Source organism: Lithobates pipiens, unplaced genomic scaffold (assembly GCF_037356315.1).
Source record: "Lithobates pipiens isolate NorthernLeopardFrog02 unplaced genomic scaffold, aLitPip1_a1.2 Scaffold_16, whole genome shotgun sequence".
Taxonomy (NCBI): domain Eukaryota; kingdom Metazoa; phylum Chordata; class Amphibia; order Anura; family Ranidae; genus Lithobates; species Lithobates pipiens.
In genome coordinates this window covers 573198623-573220939 of record NW_027507748.1, presented here as the reverse complement: position 1 = coordinate 573220939, position 22317 = coordinate 573198623, and the positions used below count along the sequence as shown (strand labels likewise).

General features: G+C 37.1%; 1 protein-coding gene across 2 annotated transcripts in view; it reads right to left on the bottom strand.

Moving 5' to 3' along the window:
* The window catches only part of COL2A1 (collagen type II alpha 1 chain), a 61385-nt gene extending 39645 nt beyond the window's left edge, over positions 1-21740 (bottom strand). Inside the window, exons 1-16 of one of the 2 annotated variants that reach the window (XM_077483746.1) lie at positions 21441-21740; positions 17479-17688; positions 16392-16408; positions 15990-16022; positions 15851-15883; positions 15691-15744; positions 14902-15003; positions 10772-10849; positions 8156-8200; positions 8005-8058; positions 6408-6461; positions 5663-5716; positions 4619-4672; positions 4483-4536; positions 4284-4328; positions 3696-3749 (exon numbers count right to left, since the gene is read on the bottom strand). In XM_077483746.1, coding sequence (XP_077339872.1) covers positions 3696-3749; positions 4284-4328; positions 4483-4536; positions 4619-4672; positions 5663-5716; positions 6408-6461; positions 8005-8058; positions 8156-8200; positions 10772-10849; positions 14902-15003; positions 15691-15744; positions 15851-15883; positions 15990-16022; positions 16392-16408; positions 17479-17688; positions 21441-21537 — 1038 coding nt within the window. In that variant the 5' untranslated portion in view covers positions 21538-21740. The remainder of the gene's footprint in view (positions 1-3695; positions 3750-4283; positions 4329-4482; positions 4537-4618; positions 4673-5662; positions 5717-6407; positions 6462-8004; positions 8059-8155; positions 8201-10771; positions 10850-14901; positions 15004-15690; positions 15745-15850; positions 15884-15989; positions 16023-16391; positions 16409-17478; positions 17689-21440) is intronic. The other variant, XM_077483747.1, reaches the window with a different exon arrangement.
* Positions 21741-22317: the final 577 nt, after the last annotated feature.

The window sequence follows — 22317 nt, the reverse complement described above, 5'->3', positions numbered from 1 at the left end:
TATATTCCATTAAGATTTATAACATTTATGTTCCAAAAGGCTATTCCATGGGTTGCATGCCTTATCACTGGATATATACTGTATTATTAAGCAAAGCCTGAACTGTAATATGAATCTAAACTAGGTTTGTTGTTTAGTATAAGATTTCACTTCTATTATTATGTGAGCAAGATAGATTAGGGTGATTTATATAAAAGAACCAATATGCTACTGTATATTAATTTGATCAGTCTTACATCTGTGGATCATAAATCAAAGAAGACAGCTAAATTCCTTACATTCTGTGATTTAGAGGTCTACAGAGATATGTTATTCTTGTATATAAGGCATAACTTAGGTTTATTCTGCTAGATAATAAATCATACTTATCAGATAACATGCTTTCTTAACATATACATTAAAATACCTTATTTATATTGCTTGTAAAGTTACACCTGCTGTATGATATTTAATGTTGTACACACTATCACAATTAAACACTATTTGTAAAAAGAGTGGTTAACACTTCTGTTTTGCAGTGCTTGGGTCCCTAGTTTGAATCCCAGTCTAGACACTGTATGTATGGGGTTTGCATGTTCTCCCTGTGTGGGTTTCCTCTGGGAAACCTGATTTCCACCCACAGTCTAAAGATATGCTGATAGCTTAATTGACTCCTGCCTAAATTGAGCCCCAGTATGTGTGTGCATGTAAGAAGGTATGTGAGTTAGGGATCTTAGATTGGAAGTTCCTTGAGGGCACAGACTGATGTGAATGAACAATATTTAAGGTGATAACTTAATTGTCAGGGGTGAAGGTCACTTTGAAAAAGCTGAGCCTCTAAAGGTACCTACAGAAAACATTCATCTGATTCTAGCACCATTGGAACCATTTGTATACCTATAGACACTACTCAATCATGGCACAAACTCTGTGATGGAGAGAGAGGAAGAATCATCCTTCAGGAGGGAATTTCTACCAGCTGATCGTTAATGTTTTCCCCTAAGCAAGGCTAATACTGGGGATGTCTGCTAGGCACCTAATGCAAATGTGCATGATTGTGCCAGATTAGTTGGCAAATAAGTTATTTGGCATTTGGATCCTGCATGATCCAGTCCTCCAGAGGTACTTATACTTACTCATCAGCCACCAATCAGCATCTGACCTGTCCTGAAAGCTTGAATCTGATTAGTGGCTATTAAGAAAACACTCCATTCCTTTGTAAGGACATATTTATGTATAAAGTGTTTGGTTTTTCAGTGACTGTATGCTAAATAAATGCTAAATGGGACTAGATTGTCTGGCTTCAGATAAATATTTAGTACATTGCCTACATTGTCTGACTTTTAAAATGAAATACAGTGCCTTTTACTTTACCTATGTCATGAAAAACTCTAACTTTTGAAAACATATATGTTGTTCTTGCATGAGTGCACCCTATGTGGAGATAATGTATTTGTTTTGTTGTTCTAAAAAAGACTAAATCTGCACCCCAAAATGATACATAAAGCTTATGCTTCTACACTGCCACCCAGTGGCAGAAAGGCAACACTGCATGCAGCAACCTGTAAACACAAAGACCTTACAGAGGTAGGCTGTCTCTATAGTGCCACTCAGTGGGGGAAATGCAGCATTACCCCAATTTCAAAACATGCAAGCACAGGGGGGCATGCATTCATTCTGGAAAAATGTAAAGGTCACATTTTTGGAGATAAAATTGCTTTAGGGCAAGGCCGAAAAAACAGTAACAGGTTTACAGTGTAAAAAAATAACTTTTTTTTTTTTTTTTAGCAATTGCTTTTAGCAAAAGCACGAAATGATGGTTCTGCAATGCAAAATGTGCATTGTTTATTCTCAATGATATTAAATCTTTGTATGTGCATATGCAGATTTATTATTTCCAGGCCATAGGTAAATTCAGAGCTGACTATCATGGCCAAATGTTTTCTGCTCTACAATGAATGGCTGAGGTGGACAATCTGTCAGCCCAATGACTACATTTATTATGCAAATGAGTCAGTGATTGAAGATTTGCTAATACATCTCCTGAAAAGCCTGGAAAACATCCAACCACTTCCTGCTATAAATGTATCTTGTAAGGACTCCTTTAGTCTCATGCCTGCTCTAAACAAGGGGATCTAAAATAATTCTAAAGGATTAAATTTAGACACTATCCATTATTCCTGGTAAAGTGGAACTAAAGTCTGCAATACTTACCTTAGCTCAAATGGTCTGACACCCATAAGTTCCCTCACTGGAAAAGGGATCTTCTCCCTGGCTTCTTTCAGGTGCTGGTCTTCAGCTATCTTGATTGGCTGGTGTGGGATGATGTAACGCCCGTGCTAAGGAGTTCTATCATCCTGGCACATGGGCACAGCGCTGGAATGTATACTAAAGTGTGCAATTCAGTAGCAGGTAGGTTTATTTTATTGCAAAAGAGACATTGCATGTCTTTTCTGCAATAATTATGATGCCTGCACAGAATTGTCTTTTAAGAAAAGGCTTTAGTCTTGCTTTAAAGTATTTTTATCTGCAAAAAACAGCTTTTATATTGTGTACATAGTACATTGTAGCTTTTAGATTTAATGTTATATTTAAAGGTTTTTGGAGGTCAGATGTGAATCCAGGTAAGATTGGAATGTTGGAAACAAGCCTAAACAGAAACCATCCGCACATAGACAGGCATGGGATAAGAGAATGTTCAGCTCTGACCTATAAGCTGCAGGGGATTAGTTCTGATCACTTATATTTTCTATATATGCTTTAATGTATATTTACACAGGAAAGCTCCTTTATTTATACATGTTGTTTCGGAAATGTGTTTTAAACCAGTACAATGATTTGTTGCAGTTTGGATATGTCTGAGTTTACATTTATATTCACACTGCGAATATAAATACATATTGTCATGCCAGTGGCTAGCCTGTACATGAAGGAGACACATTCAATGAAAAATATAATCCTTATTCACACCCTAATTGTTTTCTTTTTACAAGTCACGTCAGGTTTTTCTTTCACACAACTTCAAAGATGTAACCACTTGTAATCTAAGACTAGCTCTCTGAAAAATATGTCAGAGTTAGATATGGTACTATGAAAACAATGTACTGTGGCTTGGATGTCTGACTACACTCATCTAAAGAAAATTGTTTTAGTCTTTGTGCAAACACTGGAAGCAGCCATTTTGTGGGCAGGTTTCAGAGGACTGCTGGGTAGTTATGCACTAACTACCTTAACTTATCAAACTATCTTGTTAATCATAGTTCAGAGGGTTTGGGATTAAAAAAAAAAAAAGGATTTTATTGACTTAATGAGAAACCATTTTTGTGTCACGCTTTAATAACTGATTTACATTCTTGGGTTAGCATATGTAGTAGAATTTTTGTCCACTGTCCTACTGAATAAACCTGCAAATTTAGCCTCCTCTATTTTATATTTTTATTTGCCCCAACTTTGACACCTGTTCCGATCTTAGTGATTCTGTTTGTGTCTTAGTTAAATCTATTCAGTCACTTATGAATTTTAGCAAATCAAGATGGTTTCTGTATTGCTATTTGTGAACAATTTCTCTAAATTCTAACTCATTCCTAACCCTAGCTAACATAAGTGACTTAATAGGCACACCAATATATTTATTTTGGGGAGCAGCTTTGTGTCCGAACAAGAACCTACTGAACATAATTATACAATATACTCTGAATTCCTTAATTAATACTTACAGCAGCACCAGAAGATCCGGGACGTCCTCTCTCACCAGGCAGACCACGTGGACCCTAGAAAATAAGAGAATTTTTTTAAGTCTTTATTTTATCTAAAGAGTAGAAACTTGAAATGGTAAATATATATACAACATTAGGACATAGAGATAAAATTGTATCTTATTCTACAGAGAATGTAAAGATGTCGTTATAGAATATATGAAAGTTGGCTTTTTCAATAATATAGTGCAAGGAGCAAAGCTCTACTTACAGCAATCAATCAAAATAAATTTTTTACTGATCTGACTTCAGTATGGTAAACTATGGTTGAAATGGTTTTCAGTGTTCCCTCTTTCACTGTTTAATAAATAAGTTCTCTAGCTTTCCATTTTTCATAAATCTGTAAAAGCTAATTGATGGGGGTTCTGAGCACAGAAGCCACTATTGGTCAAAATCAGAATGCATTTTCAAAAGTATTCCACTTTGTTGTTGGAAGGAATACCCCATTTAAGTATCCAGGAATCACATTGCATGTTTATAATGAAAGATTTTAAGAGCGATAAAAAGCAATAGTTGGGTGTGGGGTATATACCAAAATAATGAACTTACCATTGGACCAGGAGAACCAGCTTCACCAGGAGCACCACCCTCACCCTATAAGAATATAAAGAACATTAGAAGAGTTTAATAAGATTTGTTATCATGAAGTTACAATAGCTCTTTCCATTTAGAAGGGGATCCTGTATTATATATACTACTGTACTAAGACTGCTAAATAACAGTAAATAATTAGGTTTTAGATTATTACCTTTGCACCAGCAGCACCAGCTTCACCCTTTCCGCCATCCAGACCTGGGTAACCCTGCAATTAGAAATATATGATTACATACAGGTTCTTATTTAATCACTTGTACATTCAATTTCTTTTGTATTTTAATACAAACCCTGTGTCCTTTTACTCCAGGAAGTCCAGGAGTTCCGGGGAATCCACGTGCACCCTAGAAAATAAATAATAATAGGGTATGTTCAATATCATACATTTATATTAAAATCACTTATTTTCACATTGGTTTTTAGGTGTTTTATTTCTAAAAGCCATGTATATATAGGACAGGTAACTTGGTATTTTATGTATACATTTCACCTAAGTTAAGGTCAGAGTTGGAATGTTCCACTCCTGGGTCATAAAATATTAGTCCGACCCATCACAGGACACAGTCATTTCCAATAAGGATTTCATGCTCCATGTGTAGGACATATCTCCCTCTTTCATTGTATCAGTGTTCCTTCAGTTATAGCACAGTCTTCATTTAATATTAATTTAGTTGTACCCCCATAAATGCTTTCAGTCTTCCACCAGTCAGATATAATTTCTTATAGTTGATATTCCAAGAGGAGGACATGATGTTCCTTATCAGCAGGATCACTGATAAGCCTCTGTAACATGCTGCTTTCCATTAATGGGGTCAGTGCTCCAACATTCTAGTATGATGGTCTCCATTATTTGAAGCATTATTCCAGTAGAATAAATAATATTTCTCATTAACGGTGTCATTATTTATCCAGCGCGACATGACCCATTCCACAAATATTCTGTTACTCCCATTAATTATCTCCACTATTTATTAGAGCAGTATCCAGTCCTCCAGTGTACCATCAAATATTCCAGATGTGATGTCATCTTTCACCTTAGGATTTGGGGCATGCTTCCCTATGAAATGTCCATCACTGGGCCTTCCGAAAGTAGGATCAAACAAGTTCTATCAGCTCTTCCTTTGGACATCTTCATCTTAAATTTATGTTAAATGTGTTACATCAATCTGCTATCTTGCATCTGTGTTGTAACTGATTTGGGCCATGAAATTCTATATTAGTATATAGCTACTATGGAGGAGATTTATATACTATGATATGTGTTGGTGAAAAAAAAAAAAGATAAACGTATTTTTTAATAGCTTTGACACACAATTTAGTACAATTTGTTATACCTGAGGTCCTGGAGGTCCACGTTCACCAGACTTGCCAGGTTTTCCAGCTTCACCCTATGTGAGTAATTGAAACATTAGTTTAGATAAACAATGGCATAGATAGTTTTCTAATAGAAATGGTTTCTATAAAATATACCCCAGCTCACTAACATAGAATGGTGTTAAATAATATTACAGCTAATTCTGTTCTTACTTTACCATTAACATTATTCCTACTATGACTATTATATTTTGGTAATAATCAATCCAGCTTTGCCAAATTATTCATATTTAGCTTTGTCATATTGATCCATACAGAAGACCAAGCATTTGACAAACTATGCTAGACTCTAGGTCATACAGAAGACCAAATAAATGCTTGCAAAATTCATGGATAAACAGACAGGCAGGGTTATCATACATCTGTATGACTAGTTATAGACAGCTGACAGTGCTTATCAGACCTGTGAAAGATCTTTCAAAACATGATCTTTCTCAGGCTGTTTGAAAAAATTTCAAGTCTATTTGTGCAATCTTAATTAGATTTACCAACAGAAATGACTTGAATCCATCTTTATTTTAAACATCCAATTATGACAAGGGCAAGTCACATTTTCCTTCACATGAGTGGATGTGTAAAATGAACATACTTTTCTGAATCAGGCCTAACACATCTAAATGCATGCTATGTTTAGGTGTCATGGCACTACTAGTACACATATTTTGGACTTCATTAAAAACAAAAACACAAAATTGCAAAACTTACATCATCACCAGGCTTTCCAGCAGGGCCAGGAGGACCACGGGGACCCATAGGGCCCTAAACAATAAACAAAACAAGAGAGTGAGATGATATGAAAAACAAACACGTTAAATGGCATGATAAGTTGCGCAGAAGTGCTCCCTCCTCTGACCACAAGTTGGAACAATTTTACTCCATTCCCAAAATATGTCTATCTACTATATTTATACAAGTTGTTCACAAACTTTGATAGTATAGCTAGCAGAATTCCCAAATATTACACTCTTCACTCCAAGAAGGAACATGTTATATGGCAGTGCATGGCTCACTTTAAACTCCCACATACCATAATTATGCTTCAAAGTATTCGAAAGACATCATTCCACTGTATATGTCTGCCATTCGGACCATACAATACAGATGTCACGCTGAAGCCATAACTTAAATGTTCCATGCAAATGGGTTTTACTTCTAATCACGAACGCAAACAAGGTGTCACCATTAGCACTTTGTTCAGTTGCTGAAATAACTATACTGATGATTGCTACATTATGATGTGACAAGATTTCAATAGCACACATAATGATAGGATTTAAAGAGCCAATATGCTTATGGTTATATACTTTGGGCAAACAGATGTTCTTTCCTAACCGAGTTATAATTGATGGTTCACAAAAAGGTAATGTTGGGTGAAGATTTTGTAGAGAAATGCAAAACAATAGTGTGTAATTTATCGAATGTGGGTCAAGTCTGTTTGACAGTAAAATAAATTTTATGAACCTCCTAATGATCCATGTTGAATGATCTGAACAAAAAGGCCCAACTTCTGAACATCTTTATACCATGTTCCTAGTCATTATGGAGTAATAAAATATATCTGCTCCACTGCCTAAAAGCCTGATACTCAACATATGTGTTATTATAAAGGCACTGTGTGTGTGTTTTGGGTATAAAGGTATGTGTATATATGGGGGTGTTGGCGGGGGGGGGGGGGGGGGGTATAGCGTAGAAGACCACTCCACAGCCTGAAATGGCTGAGACTGTAAAACAGTGGCCCGGATGTCAGTACAATGAGAAATAGATCAATAGCTGCTTGAGTATGGCAGTATTATAGTATGAAGCTATGGATGTGTTTATGTATACACAAACCCGAACAATAAACTTCTTCCATTTTCTCTCTTTCGGTCTATGAACTATAGCATTGAAAGTGTGTTGTTTTATCTATATGGTAAGGATATAAATGCCCTGTTATCTCCCTGTTCAGGTTACCTGTGAACTACAGAACACCTCCCCTTACTTTATAGAAATAATGAGAGGGGAGGTGTTTTGTAGTCTTACTACACTTTCTGTCATAGGTCAACATTGCTGCTTTTCTATAGATGCAGTGTTGTGTGTTGAGTGATGTGGCTGTAAAACAGGAAGTGTAGTACTGGCATGATCATCGGGTAAAAATAAAGTAAAAAAAAACACCTGAAAAAGAAAACTAATGCATCCCCCACATCTAAGGACTGGTAAGCTGCAATTTATTATAATTTATTGCTGGGGTCTAGAAAGACTCTGTTACTGTGTGTGTGTGTGTGTGTGTAAAGAACCAAAAATTTGAATTAAATATAATACTTACAGAAGCACCAGATTCGCCAGGCTCACCGGGATTTCCTTGGAAACCTTGAGGTCCCTAAAAATGAAATAAAATTGAGTTAATAAGAACTTATCAAGCTGATATATGGTATGAAAGCATAATTTTATAGCATTTACATAATATAAATACTTACAGAAGAACCTGGTGGTCCAGGAGGTCCTCTAGGTCCCATAGGGCCCTATGATATAAATAAAAACATGATTTAATTATAACCTAGATAGTGAAGCCTTATTAAAAAAAGGGAATCAATGGCCTTCTGTATCGCACTGCTGGTATGTAACTGTATGCTTTTTGTTTTTTACTCAGTAACACATCTATATTTATTTAGCACAGCTTCTTAGAGGCTTTGGGCTGGACAGCAGCCATGTTTACAAGTTCTTGATTTCATTTACTGCCTGCCAAGAAAGGCTAGAGTGTAGACATTTCCTGGAGGAATTCAGTGGGGATTCTATGAAGCAGCAGCCGATGTCTGCATGTTTAAGAGCAGCCCTGTCGAGCTCCAAACAAATCCCGCATTATGTTTACAGGTCTGTGGTTTCCTTTATTGATTTTTTTATGCACGACTTAGTTAGGAAAGGAAATAATTAAGGTAATTGTGTCTAATTTGTTTCGATGTAGCGTTGTTATGAATTTGTCTGGTTGTTTGTTGGGGCACCGCCGACATTGTGGTAAATGTAAAGTGCTGCCCCTGTCTATACAAAGAAAATGAAAATGTAATTAATTAAAACAAGAGTAAGCAACCAATGTCAGCTACTGAGTTAATATACGTTCAAGTAACTGGGGAGTCATGGCTTGTCTAGCCAATACTTATGAAATAACCACTGCAGTTCTGAAAAAATAAAAAGTGTTAATGAAAGATGCTTAAAAGCAGGGCTATGTATGAGTTTGTTTAAATGCCCCTAGCCTTGGCTATTGGCATCTTTCCTGTTCTTCTCCTCCACCTCCACTGCATGGCCACCAAAGAAAAGGACCTTACACAGGGCTTTTCCCCATCCCCATGGCAGTGCCCTGGCCTGGCTACTGACCACTCAGGTGCTGAACTCTGTATCATGTGAGGAAGGTCAGTTAGACACATGTTCCACCATATCCGGAAGTACAAAGTACTTCCATGTATGGTGAAGCATGGGTCCTCAGTGGATGGTAGGAGAAGGTAACTATCTGCAGCAAGGTGTGCAAAATATCGAATGGATACAATACTTTGCCCTAAAAGTGCAAAGTACAAGTTCAATTTATTTGCTGTGTTTTTATAAAACACCACAGAGTATATCAATGCTATATTAATAACATTCTTCTTGGTAGGTCTTTAATATAACAGGACATAATTAAAGATTAGATTTGTTAATATACATGCTTAGAAATGTGAACATTTTGTTATAAATAATGTTTAATAATATTTTTTAAAAATCCTCTTTTTTAAGCCTGTATTTGCTTATTACAACTTAATAGAGATCAACAGTGTTTGTGTTTTCTACATCCTCTAGTGTGGGACTACAAGTCCAATCATGCCTCTGCCGGTGGAAGCCATGCTTGTAATGGACAGCCTTGCAATGCCTCATGGGAATTGTAGTTCTGCAACATTTGGAGGGCTGCCAGTTTGGTATAATCAATAGTCTCTCTGTGTTTCTGGGATTTTATACATGATAATATACATGATAATATACTGAAAATGGAAAAATAAAATGAGCACAAAGGTAGGATTGTTTCCAAATGCTTGGAACTTGCAACTATTCAGGTTTCACTTTTTATTCTATGGAAGTTCAAACAAAATGTCTAATTGTCCATTTCTTTCTCTCCAGTCGTAAGCTTGTCATATAGTAGTATAATATTGTAATATTGTAAGAACAACATTTGTATGAGAATTCACATCAGAACCTACTTAAAGTGTTACTAAACCCACAACAGTAAAATAAAACTGTATATGCAGTAAAGCATGCTTGCTATACTCACTGTGTAGCCTAAGGGGCTAATCCTCTGCATTGTGTAAAAAGGCTGTTTGATCCTGGCTTCTCTGATCCTCCCCTCCTTCCATTGTCCCCTAATAGCTTCCTGATAATACACAGTCTATGGAGTCAAGCTACACATGCTCAGTTTGGTGTGTATTGCTAGAGTTTTTCTTTCTTGGGAGGATGCATGTGATCAGCACAGGGCCAATCAGCACTGTCCAGAAAGAGGGTCAGGGGTCTTACAGTCACATAAGACAGTCATAAAACTCCTCCTACAAGCTTTAACCAGTGCTTGGCTGTACACTAATAGAAAACATAAGACTGTTGTATACTGCCGATGAGAAAAGGTATTTATCAGTTTATATTTACTAAAATAATTGCATTTCCATGTTCTGTGTACCGTGGGAGACCAGATATAGTAAATGCAGGGTCCTTGGTTTAGTAACACTTCAAACTTTGTATTCTTGCCATCACTATTTTTAATCCGAAAGCCTTTAAAATGTCATTCAGACTTGCTATTTAAATGTAATCTCAGATATAATAAACAGGTTTCATACAATATGTGTGATTTTTCACAAACAAAAACCAAATTCACAGTTAGTATTTAGTTTGTTTGAGAAAGATTTTCCATCCTTCAAATTTTTTCATCACTAATGAACGTCGAAAACGAACGTTGATTTGACTAATCGTTATAAAATCATACAAATGTTCCAATGTTTGTATGAAATTCCATCTGTATGACCAGCTTTGGTGCCCTAGACAGTTTGCTACAGAGCACTGGCAATAGGTACTGGCAACATACTTACCATTGGTCCTTGCATAACACCCATCTGTGCACCACCAGCTTTCTCATCAAAGCCTCCTGTCATCTGAGCAGCAAAGCTCTGCAGAAACAAACAAACATCCCAGTTAGAGTTTACATCATCAATATTCATTGCATTGTTTTAACTGCAACATCTAAAACAAAAGTTGTTTGCCAACTGTATAATTTACATAAGTAGTACAAATCCAAGATGGCTATATAAGAAATCCTGATGTCAGGTCATGTGTTAAACTTTTTTCAAGAATTCTCTGTAGCATCTACTTTCTAAGACAGGCCTTCAAATCTTGAGGGCTGTAATTCTTAAAACATATGCTTTTTTATTAAATAACTCATTAGATAGCTACTCAAGGATCATGATTTGGGAGAAATTTGGAGGCTGAAGTTGCTTGCCATGCTAATCTTTATTACTTTCTGAGCCATTATCAAGGAACATGCATGCAGAAAGTGAAGTTAGGGGGGCACAGTGGTGTAGTGGCTAGCATTCTCACCTAGCAGTAAAAAGGGTCACTGGTTCAATTCCCAACCACAACACTACCTGCCTGGCATTTGCATGTTCTCCCTGTGCCTGTGTGGGCTTCCTCTGGGCACTCCAGCTTCCTCCCACACTCCAAAGACATGCAGGTAGGTTAATTGGCTTCTGTCCAAAATTGGCCCTATGTGAGTGTGCGATGTACAGGGATAGGGACAATTGCAGACACTCACTCAGGTTGAACTGTATGGACTGGTGTTTTCATTCAACCTAACTAACTATGTAACTTATAGTCAGAACTTATAATCTGGGACACATTAAGACTGATTTACTAAGAATTTAAGCATCTTCCCTTACTAAAGCGTAAATAAAGTGAATATTCAGTTAACCAATCATGTGAAAAGCAAATTCCTGGTGATATATTTTATCTGTGCATAATTAGGTATTCTTAGTAAACAGGAATTTGCTGTAAATCAGCTTCAATGAATCGGCATGACAGCCAGGTAACCAGCATTTTCAGAAGAAGATGTCAGCAATGGCAGCCTACATATTTCGTTCAGTACATGTTTCCTTGTGTTTGTGGGACAGCCTATAAAGGTGAAGATCTCCACTGGCAAACTCAAAGTGTCAGTGTCAATGCAAAGCTCACCCTTAAGCACCTTATACTTATCTCTCCAGTGCTCAACCACCATTCCTCTCTCTGCTGCCACCAGTAGATTCAGTTGTTTGATATTATATTACCCCCTTTATCATGTGATAGTATTTAGGCCTAATGATTGGCTGCTAGGGACCCAAAAATGAAGGAGGTCAGAACCCTCCTGAACACATTTTTTTTTCCTGCATAAATCATTCCCTAATGATTTGTAAATGAATGCATTCGTTTTTGTTTAATGCCTATCTAGGCTCCACTATCTGACATAAGGATGGTGACAACACTCTATGAGCCTAAAATTCTCCTGACATCGTATCTCTGTTCTGAATTGGGTTTGCTCTTTATGCTAGTGGTGAAGGCCCACATGGAATCCAGGCTTGCAATTGCAAGCCTAGTTTCCATGTACAGCAGGTGTGAATCAACTCAGTATAAAGACAGAACTTCAGCTCATGGTTAAAAAAGTTAACTAAACAGATTGACCACAATGTACTCTATAAGCCATAGCAATTAGTGTACACTACATGGCTACCAAATGAACTTTCACACTCTATTACACAGCTCTATTAGGATAAAACTAACTGTGTGTGTGTGTGTGTGTGTGTGTGTGTGTGTGTGTGTGTGTGTTGGGCGGTGGAGAACCAGTTCCCAAAATGTCTACAGATAAATGTTACACTATCATGGCAGCTAGTGATTACAGTATAGTTAAAAATGTGTTCTGATTTTTTTCTACATAAAGTTACTGTACTAGGAGATTTTTAATGTAGCTCCAGGGTGGTGCAGCAACCAATAATATATTGAGCAGTAAAATACAATTTGTCATTGGTTGCTCTGGGTTTCTGAATTTTGTATAAGACAATTGCCCTTGTACACATGGTCAGACATTCCGACCACAAAATCCGTCGGATTTTTTCCGACGGATTTTGTCCGAAACTGGTGTTGCATACAAACGGTTGGACAAAGTTGTCGGAAAATCCAATCGTTCAGAACGTGATGACATTTGTTCGTTACGATGGGACTACGTTCAGGCTAGTAGCCAATAGCTTTGGTCCCGTCATTTGATCTGAGCATGTGTGGCACTTTGTCTGATCGGAATTCTCTACAAACGATCGGACAAAGTCCAATCGGATCATATTGTCGGAAAATTGTATATCCAGCTCTCAAACTTTGTTGGTCTGTAGTTCTGTAGTGAATTGTTACCCATTCTATACTGCCTGTAGTTCACACAGCCAATAAGGCTTTATCAAGTTGTGTCTGAACAGTGACTTAAAATGTACAAATTAGATATTTGACCTAATAAACATATCTAAAAATGAATGACACAATTCTGCTTGTTGTCATTAAACTATGTTGGGCCTAATTGATGAAATAGTGCTTTAGGCAGGTATTTCTGAATTAGCGTGAAACACAATAAATGATGTGCATCTTTATAGTGTGTGTGCACTGCATATTTTAAATGTGATTTACAGTACAACTACATTTTTACATCTTTTATTCAATTTAGGACTAATTTGAGCAAACTGATGCCCTTTGATTGTGAAAAACTATGATTTCCAATATGATTGGCTAAAACTTGTAGTTCTATGACAACTAGAAGGGCTATAGGTTACTTTAATGTGATCTAAAGCAATGAGGCCCCTACACAGGATGAATATTATAAATACTAAGATGTTAATTCAGCTGTTTGCAAGGGGGCAAAAATGACACCTGTGGCCAATGAAATAAAGAGGTAACATGAAAAATGGGCCATGTAATATTTGTTAAGGAATACTAGTCGTATGGCAACCCTGCCTGTTATACCATCTGAAAGTTATGATTGGCTGCAAGACATATATTTTTTTGATATAGCCAACTGGCCACCATCACTTGTAGGCACACAACCTTAGGCTTCCAAAACCATACCCCTGTACTGGGACCACTTTTTTACCTCTATACACAGAACGTTTTTTTCTTTAGTGGTTCTACACAGGTTTGCATTATTGTGACAGTGTCTAAATAAATTTATATCAGATTACTGTACTTCGAGTTATGGTGAAAAGATGTTTGCCCGGTAACTCTACAGAACTGCCTCTGCTTCTGGTGCCTACAAGCACAGGTCTAATGAGTCTAAAGTTGAATTCAGTCCTGGGTATAGGAATGCACATATGTGCCTGTTTTTGGTAAGATAATGTTTAAATCTTGTGATTTAAGAACACCTTGAAGGGAACTTGTGAGGGTAAAAACATGGGATGTGCCACTGCCAAATTATTACTAAAGACATCATTGGAAGCTTGAAGTGAACAGAGTGCAAGTTTTTCTTGGCTGGTGAATGTATACCAGTGCAGTTTATGTAGGAGGAAACTCTGAAAGACTTTTTACTTTTAATACAGACCTTTTCCCAGCTGTACTGTAAGTTCTAGAATGACTTATATTATAAATACTGTCTTCTTTTTCATTTATATTATTTAATGCATGTGCACACTACAAATGCAGCCAGCTACACTGATCAAAAGACTTTGACAAAGATACAAAAACTGAAGGATAAATTTAGGGTTTCTGTTACCCAGTTTTTAATACCTGAAAATGAATGTTGAAAATGAATTTGCAGTACTGTACAGAAATGTGTAATTGTAGTTGCTAATGAAAGCCAACTATCCTAATAATGTAGGAGTCTAGGTGCATGACTTTGATCTACATTAGGGTTTTCACATTGGTGATAATGATGAGGCATCTGTCTCTCTGTCTGCAGTTGGACAATCATCTGCTTGTACAGTGTCCAGCCAGAGGAGAAAAAAAAACTTTCTGGGCAGAGAAGATATTTTGTGTCAGAGGAATGCAAACAAACTGCCTGATTACAAAGAGTGACTGTTACAAGCTACTTTGTAACAGCGAGGTCTTTCAGCAATGTCAGGTTGGTTTAGCCATGTACAGCAAATGTCCCAGGCTGATATAACCCTGAGATGTGAACTTTGTGGCTTTGTGGGAAAGGTTGGGTGTCAGAGCTGAGCCTACTTACTCCGCCAAGGCCAGGGGTTCCGGGAGGTCCAGGTGGGCCATGGGGTCCTGGGTTTCCAGGAGTACCGGGTTCGCCATCTCTTCCGCGGGGTCCGGGAGCACCCTTAGTGGCAGATAAAATGGACACATTATTCTCAGGTCATAGAAAATATGCAGTTTAAAATTTCCAATATATATAATGGGCACTTTGTGTTACAGTTATGTTAGATGGATGTATTATTTACAGACAAGGAATAATGATTTTCAGATATTGAAAGACTATTAAAACAAATGTATGTATGATGCCAATTTAAAGTATCTCTTATTAACCCATCACAAATGATTTTTATCTGTCTAAAGTATGTAACTTACACAGTTATAAAGTAATCCCTAATACCTTGCCCTACCCTAAAGGAATAAGACTACTTCTCCCTCTTAAAATAAGATGAATACACTCCATTGGCTATGAAGCAAGACAGACATCTAAGCCATCAAAGATGGCTAACCATATGGGATGGATATAATGTCAATCATTTTAAGGAAGGGCATAAGACTTTTCCATTCATAAAGACTTGTTACTTTTAAACGGTACAAGACTGGTGCATGCTTAAAATTCACTAAAAGCGTCATAATTACAAATGTGATAAGACTCAACTAACCAATAAAAATAGCTGCATTACATATATATTGGGCCTAATTTCTACCTATTTGCTGGGCTTCTGCACATCTAACCTCTTGGTAAAATAACACACTTCTTTTCACTTTGTCATTGGTATCTATTTAGTTTGGTCCTACACATCTATTTTCTTACTTTTTCGCCCTTGTCTCCACGATCACCTCTTGGTCCTTGTTCACCAGCAGGACCCTGATAAGCAATAATAAAATATATTAATATAATGACTATAAAATGAGAGCTAGGAAAGGAATACTTATAATTCTGTATCTGGGCTTTTAGGAATGGTTTATTATACCTGTGGTCCTGGAGGTCCTCTTGGTGCAGCAAACTGTACCAAAAAAGATACATTTATTAAAGGAAAATTTCCTGGTATGTTTTCTTCAGAAATAAAACTAGTATGACATGTGATATTGTTATAGAAAAAAAGTACTTACATCCTTAATATCGCCAGGTTCGCCTTTTTGTCCCTAGAAGATCAACCAGGAAAAATGTTAATTAAATGAAAATGCACCACAATATCAGTTGGGTTGGTATATTTCTATAGGGTAACCAAAAATATCTCTATGTTACCTAATCATATGAACGAGTATATCTAACAAAGTCATATCTCAGTAGAAAATAATGAATTCTTGTTGGGGATTACAACCTTTCTAGTTCAGCATTTGCTTGACAACTATAGTACTAATATTACATTATATGATACACATGCCAAATATTTTCTGAAAATGTTGAGTCACTGGATAATTGTCAACTCCTATACTGTAAAGAGGGTTCTCTATAATGTTTATTACTATACAACTCATCACTATCAATGTATAAAGTAAAAATAAATTTACCTTTAGTAAACCTTGCCCTGTTCATTGGAAAAAAGGTAAAAAAAAAAAAATCAGTACAAAGTAATTTATATTGGGGCAAGACAAAACACCATAAACTACAATTAAACAGAGAGATCAGGACATAGACAAAAGTCAGATACAATGAAGGCCTTCTTCACTTGAAGAAGGTAAGTGTTATATCACATGACACAGGACTTCCGCTACTAAACCAGTGTTCCAGCACATGCCTCCATCCCAAGTGGATGTGCTACATGCCTATACATTTCGGCTTGCAGAGCTCTGAGGCACAGGTCAGTGTAAGATTATAAAGAACAATGAAAAGAGCTTTTGTTTTGGTACAATATAAAAGTGGGTTAGTTAATCTGGCTGTTAGTTGCACTTTTTCACATGAACAGTTATCTAGAGTTAGGAGGGAAATTATTAGTTACAAAGAAATACGAACAATGGTTATTATGCTCACAGATGTTAATTAAACCTGCACATAGCACTGCTAGTTATACATCTTACATGAGCACAAGGATACAGCTCATTAATCACAAGAACCTGTAATCACAGGTACTACTGTTTACAATCACAGTGCTAGCTGTGCAGGTAAGCTATTAAAAAGGGATCCCCATTGATTATATGTCTTCTGCCTTTTAAACATAATGACAAGAATAGGTTAAAGCTCCTTTCATATTTATAGCTACACGTGTTTTTTTGCTCTGTGTGCTTCCAGATTGGCTGCCAAAATAAACCGCAAAAGTACAGACCTGTGGTTTCAACAGAAGGCAAAAAAAGGACACGGTATTCTAGAGTACTGTTCCTACTCTAGTAAAATCTTTAATTAAACAGTATCAAAACTTTGATTTTCTTGTACAGAGTTGTGTATATATAAATTTATATGTATGTATAGATTTTACCCTCTCCATTTGTGGTGAGGTTATAAATAGGTTAGTGAATCTTGGAACTTTGGCAGAAGGCTAAGCACAAGGGGTCCTTTTTAATTGCAGATGGTACCCATGGATGCCCAGTCTGTTAGAGAAAGGTATTCCATCCATAGGCATGAACATGTAATTTATTTATGGAAGACAAATAAATAAATTACGATCACTGGTGGTGGACGGCTCAGTTGGGCAGATGGGACAACACTCTCCAAAGGGGATCTCAGCATTGGAGCAGTCTTTAGTTTCCTCGCAGATTATCTCATCGCATAGAATAGTCCCAGTGTCACATACACAGATTTGGCAGGGTTCGGGTTTCCAGACATCTTTGTCACTATATCTCTGCCCATCCTGCACGCAGCTCCCTGCATCCACTATGCCAAGTTGTAAAGGGAAGGGGATTATAAGTGTAGGAAGAGGCAGCAGAAGGGAGAGCAGAGGCAGAAATAAAATAAAAAGGAAAAATATAATACAATAGTCAAATAAAACTGTCATATATTGCAGCAATTATTTGTGTGTATATATACACAAGTTCATATGTATATATACATATATGACATATTTAGAGAATGGCATTGACATATTATTTGTCTAAAAATTATTTGCATAACTATGCAGAATTCTTCATAAATTAGTCTTAAAATGCTAAAAATATTTTATTAGTTGCAATAGCAGCAGCAGGTGAATTAACAATAAGTTTAATGCTGTAATTTACCAGAGAGGGGCAGTGTTGTATCAGACAGAGGAATATGACCTGAGTTCAGATTATAAAGGGGCTGCTTGGGGTAAGAGGGAGGAGAATGCCCTAGCGCAATATTTGTTGGCCTGAACTATAGGAAGTTGTAATATAATATTACAGCATGAACTATGGAGATCCTTAATAACAGCAAGTTTCTTTAAGGTCATTCAGAGAAGTGTTCAAAGTATCCATGAGGCCTTTTTTTCACATTTGCTTAGAAATAAATAAAAATCCAATTTAAGCTGCAAATAAAGTAATAATTTAATATCATGTGTTCATTAAATACAGATATGCAATGGCTGTAAGAAGAAGGTGTACTAAAACAAGGCACAATATGATGCATACTTACATAAGTAAGTTTGATATTAAGGAAAACATAATAAAACAATAATATACATTTGTAAAATGACAAAGGTTATGATGGTAGCATTGTTCCCCATGAATTGCTCTTGATTATATTCAGTGTAGCTCCCTTTAGGTCCCATGCCTAGGCTTGGGTAGCCCAGAGGACCCTTAATGAATGGGCCTTTCTGTAAAATACACAGAGGTTTCAATTCACATTTCACTGTCAGGGGCCAGTTTAAATAAATATGGGCAGCATTTCAGCTCCATCTGGAACCCATTGCTGCCAATCCCTGTAGTGCAAATAAACCATCACAATAGTCAATTGGAGTCTTCAAGTAAGTCCACACATCCCAGCTTTAAACCATATTTACATGTCTTAAAGGCTAACCCACTTCAAACATGCCTAAGATGCTCAGGATTCTGGGTTGGCTCCTATCAAATCAGACCTGATCAATATAGCTACTGACATAAAGGACTTGTTTTCCAATTTACAGGTTCATTTCCCAGAATCCTACATACCATCTCAATTGGGCCTTTGCTCACCTGAACACTAAACTAATGCTACTCTTCCCCCGGAAGGCCCCTTTCCCTTTGCAATTCCTGGACATCATCTACACATTTTAAGACTGTAGACAGTTTACATCAACAGAATTAGACTTCTATAGAACAAAAATGTCTCTTTATATATATGTTTATACAGATATTCCTGGAGGAGCCAGTTCACAATCCTTGTAGCTGGCTTCTGCAGGATTTTATACACTTATTTCTTTTTTTGCAGATGTCAGTTTCTTAAAAAAAAAAAAAAAAAAAAAAGAAGACCTTTCTTTATGGAAGAAGAAAGTGCTTCCAGCGAAAAGTGGCAAATACTCAAGACAACATGCCTTTTCCATACTCTCTCTGCAATGGTTTTACAATCTGTAGTATGCAAAGACTTAAAAGGCTCGTAAAAGAATTTTTTTCTTACCATTGGGGATCTGCCCAAGCAAGTTAAAGCATTTCTGCTAAGAAATAAAGCTTCCAGCATTGATCTAGAAGGATTGCCCAGACTATTTCCTTAGCCAGGTGTTTTCTCATATATTCCACTAATTTTTGCCAGTTTTACAAATATTTGAGTAATTTTTATATAGAGATAAATAAATAGCATATATAACTATTATAAATATATTTTATATAAGTATTAATAGTTCTTACAATTTTTTGTGTTTAACTTATCTTCATTAAACAGTTCACCTGGTCATGTATTAATGAAATATTTGCTTGAATAAAATATATTCATGCCATTTGATTAATTTAGTAACAGGGTACAAAAAAAAAGCTGCAGTATCCCCTAAGAACCAATAAGCATTCACCTTTCATTAGCCAGCTCACTGGCTGCTGACAGCTGATTGGTTGCTATGGGTAACTGCACACCCCTACACCTTTAGAACTCAATGATCAGCTGCATTGCTTCCCATTACTACACAATGGCTTAGTGTGAGTGTGAAGCTATTTTAAGATTCTTTTGGGATCTAATGGGTGTCCCAGGAATGCTTTTCAACATTCACAAGGACTCCTAGAGAAGTTTTTGTTGCCTTCCTTCAAACTGTAAAGGGATCAGTTTCTGAAAGAATGCGACTCCTGCACACACGTACACTAACTACCCCTAACCTGTGATCAGCATCAACTTGAATGCTGAATGCCTATGTTGGCTCTGTGCTGTGGCTTATAGCTGTAGGCTTTTACTATCAATCAAAACTGAAATTTGCAGGTCTCAGTGGAAACATTGGAATTTCAGCTGCCAAGTGTCATTAAATGTCTCTTTTATAACTCTAAAACTTCTTCACAGTGGAGGGCTGCTACTAGTCTAACTGGAAAACAATTTAAGGATTTTAAGAATAGGTTAAAAATGTGTGTATATACATATATATATATATATATATATATATATATATATATATATATATATATATATATATATGTGGGTTATTTATGAAAGGCAACTCCACTTTGCACTGAAAGTGCACTTGGAAGTGCAGTTGCTCTAAATCTAAGAGGTAGATCTGAAATAAGTGGAAGCTCTGCTGATTTTATCAGCCAATCATGTGCAAGCTAAAATGCTGTTTTTTATTTTCTTTGCATGTCCCCCTCGGATCTACAGCGATTTTACTTCCAAGTGCACTTTCAGTGCAAAGTGGATTTTCCTTTAGTAAATAACCCCCATACTGTTTGAGTATAAGGCCCTTCACAGTGGAGGGCTGCTACTAGTCTAACTGGAAAACCATTTAAGTAAGGTTTTTAAGAATAGGTTAACAAATGTATATATATATATATATATATATATATATATATATATATATATATATATTACTGTTTGAGTAGCAGGTAAGTCACCATTCACTTTACGTGAACTACAAACATCCTAAGATAGAGACACTTCAGTGGGGTGTCAGAGTTCCTATTTTAGACCCCTTAGGAGGGAGCTATCAAAATTGGAAAAGACAGAATATAGACTGGCTGTGCATAGCAACCAATCAGCTTTTAGCTTCTACTTGCTAAGTTAAACTTTTAAAATCAATGATAGAAGTGGGTTGGTTGCTACTGCACATTCTATTCAGGTTGTTCCCGTTTTGATGAATCACCCTCCTAGTGTTTTGCTAGCTTGAGCTAGTAGCTTAGGATGCACTGATGCAGTAGCATTAGCTCAGAGTCCAGACAAAGCAGCAGCAGCAGCAGCTCGGTGTCCTGATGGAGCAGCAGCACGATCTGCGCTGCAGTTGCCAAGCCGAGTCAGCGCTGCAGGATGCTGTCAGCACAGAGGATGCCATAACCTTGCATTGCTGCACTTGCACCCTAATGACAAATCAATTACCAGCTACATCGGGAATAGCAATGAATTAACATGTAAAGCCCCGCTAGCATTAACCCATTCCCTGATGGAAAGTAACTACCGCTAAAACCACAGCTAACTCACAATTCCTCTAGCAAACTGCAGATCAAAGTAACAGACAACAAAAATAAATAAATAAAAAGTTTCCATAGTTAAAATGAAGTTTTGGAACTTACGGACATCCTCTTCGTCTTGGCATCTTACAAGCGCTAATAATATGAGTTGGGTGGCTGCGAACAGCACTAGTGTCCTTGAATCCACAAATCTGAACATGTCTAAATGTTAGACATGCAGAATCTTTGTGGGAAGAAAGTGAAGAAGAGGAGGGGGTGGAGAGGAGGTTGGCTGTCCCCAAAAAAAAAAGTTATCTTGTCTTCATGCAGCCGATTTCTTGGGAAAAGAGGGAGAATCCAGTACCAGGCCCCAGCAGAACTTAGGTACTAACTGCTCTGGGCCAAGGTACTGAAGTTATAGTCGTGAGTGCCTTGAAGTCAACGTATATGCCCACATCTTAGTCCTCCCCTGCCCCCAGCAGTGCTGAAATCTGAGCCCCCTCCACTCCTCTCTGCCCTCTCCCCATCCCACCAGACCCCTCCTTCTGCTCAAGGGTCCCTATTCCTAAGCCTGCCACTCTCTGTCCCCTTGCACCCTCCCCTCTCCTGCCTCCCCATCACCTACACTCTTTCATTCCTCTGTCAAGGAAAAAAAAAAAAAGTACCACCATTTAGAGAGAAGCAAGGCAGAGAATAAAAAAAAAAAAGTTAAATTTGCTAAAGCAGATCTCCTATCCTGAGTTTGCTGAAAAGTTGTCTGGAGAGGTTGTGCTGCAGGAGAAAAGTTTTCTGGTCTAGGGAGGTCTCCTAGGTTCATACGGCTCTAGAGAGTGGCTGGCAGCCTTATGGATGGCTGCTGCTATGGGACAGCCTGGTCAGGCTCAGGGCTCTCAATGTGTGTCTGCTCATGGAATTTCCTTCAGCTTTCCCTGTGTACATTTCTCCTGTCTCATCTACATTTATCTATTCATCCATTTAACTATCAGTGAGTACCTATGCT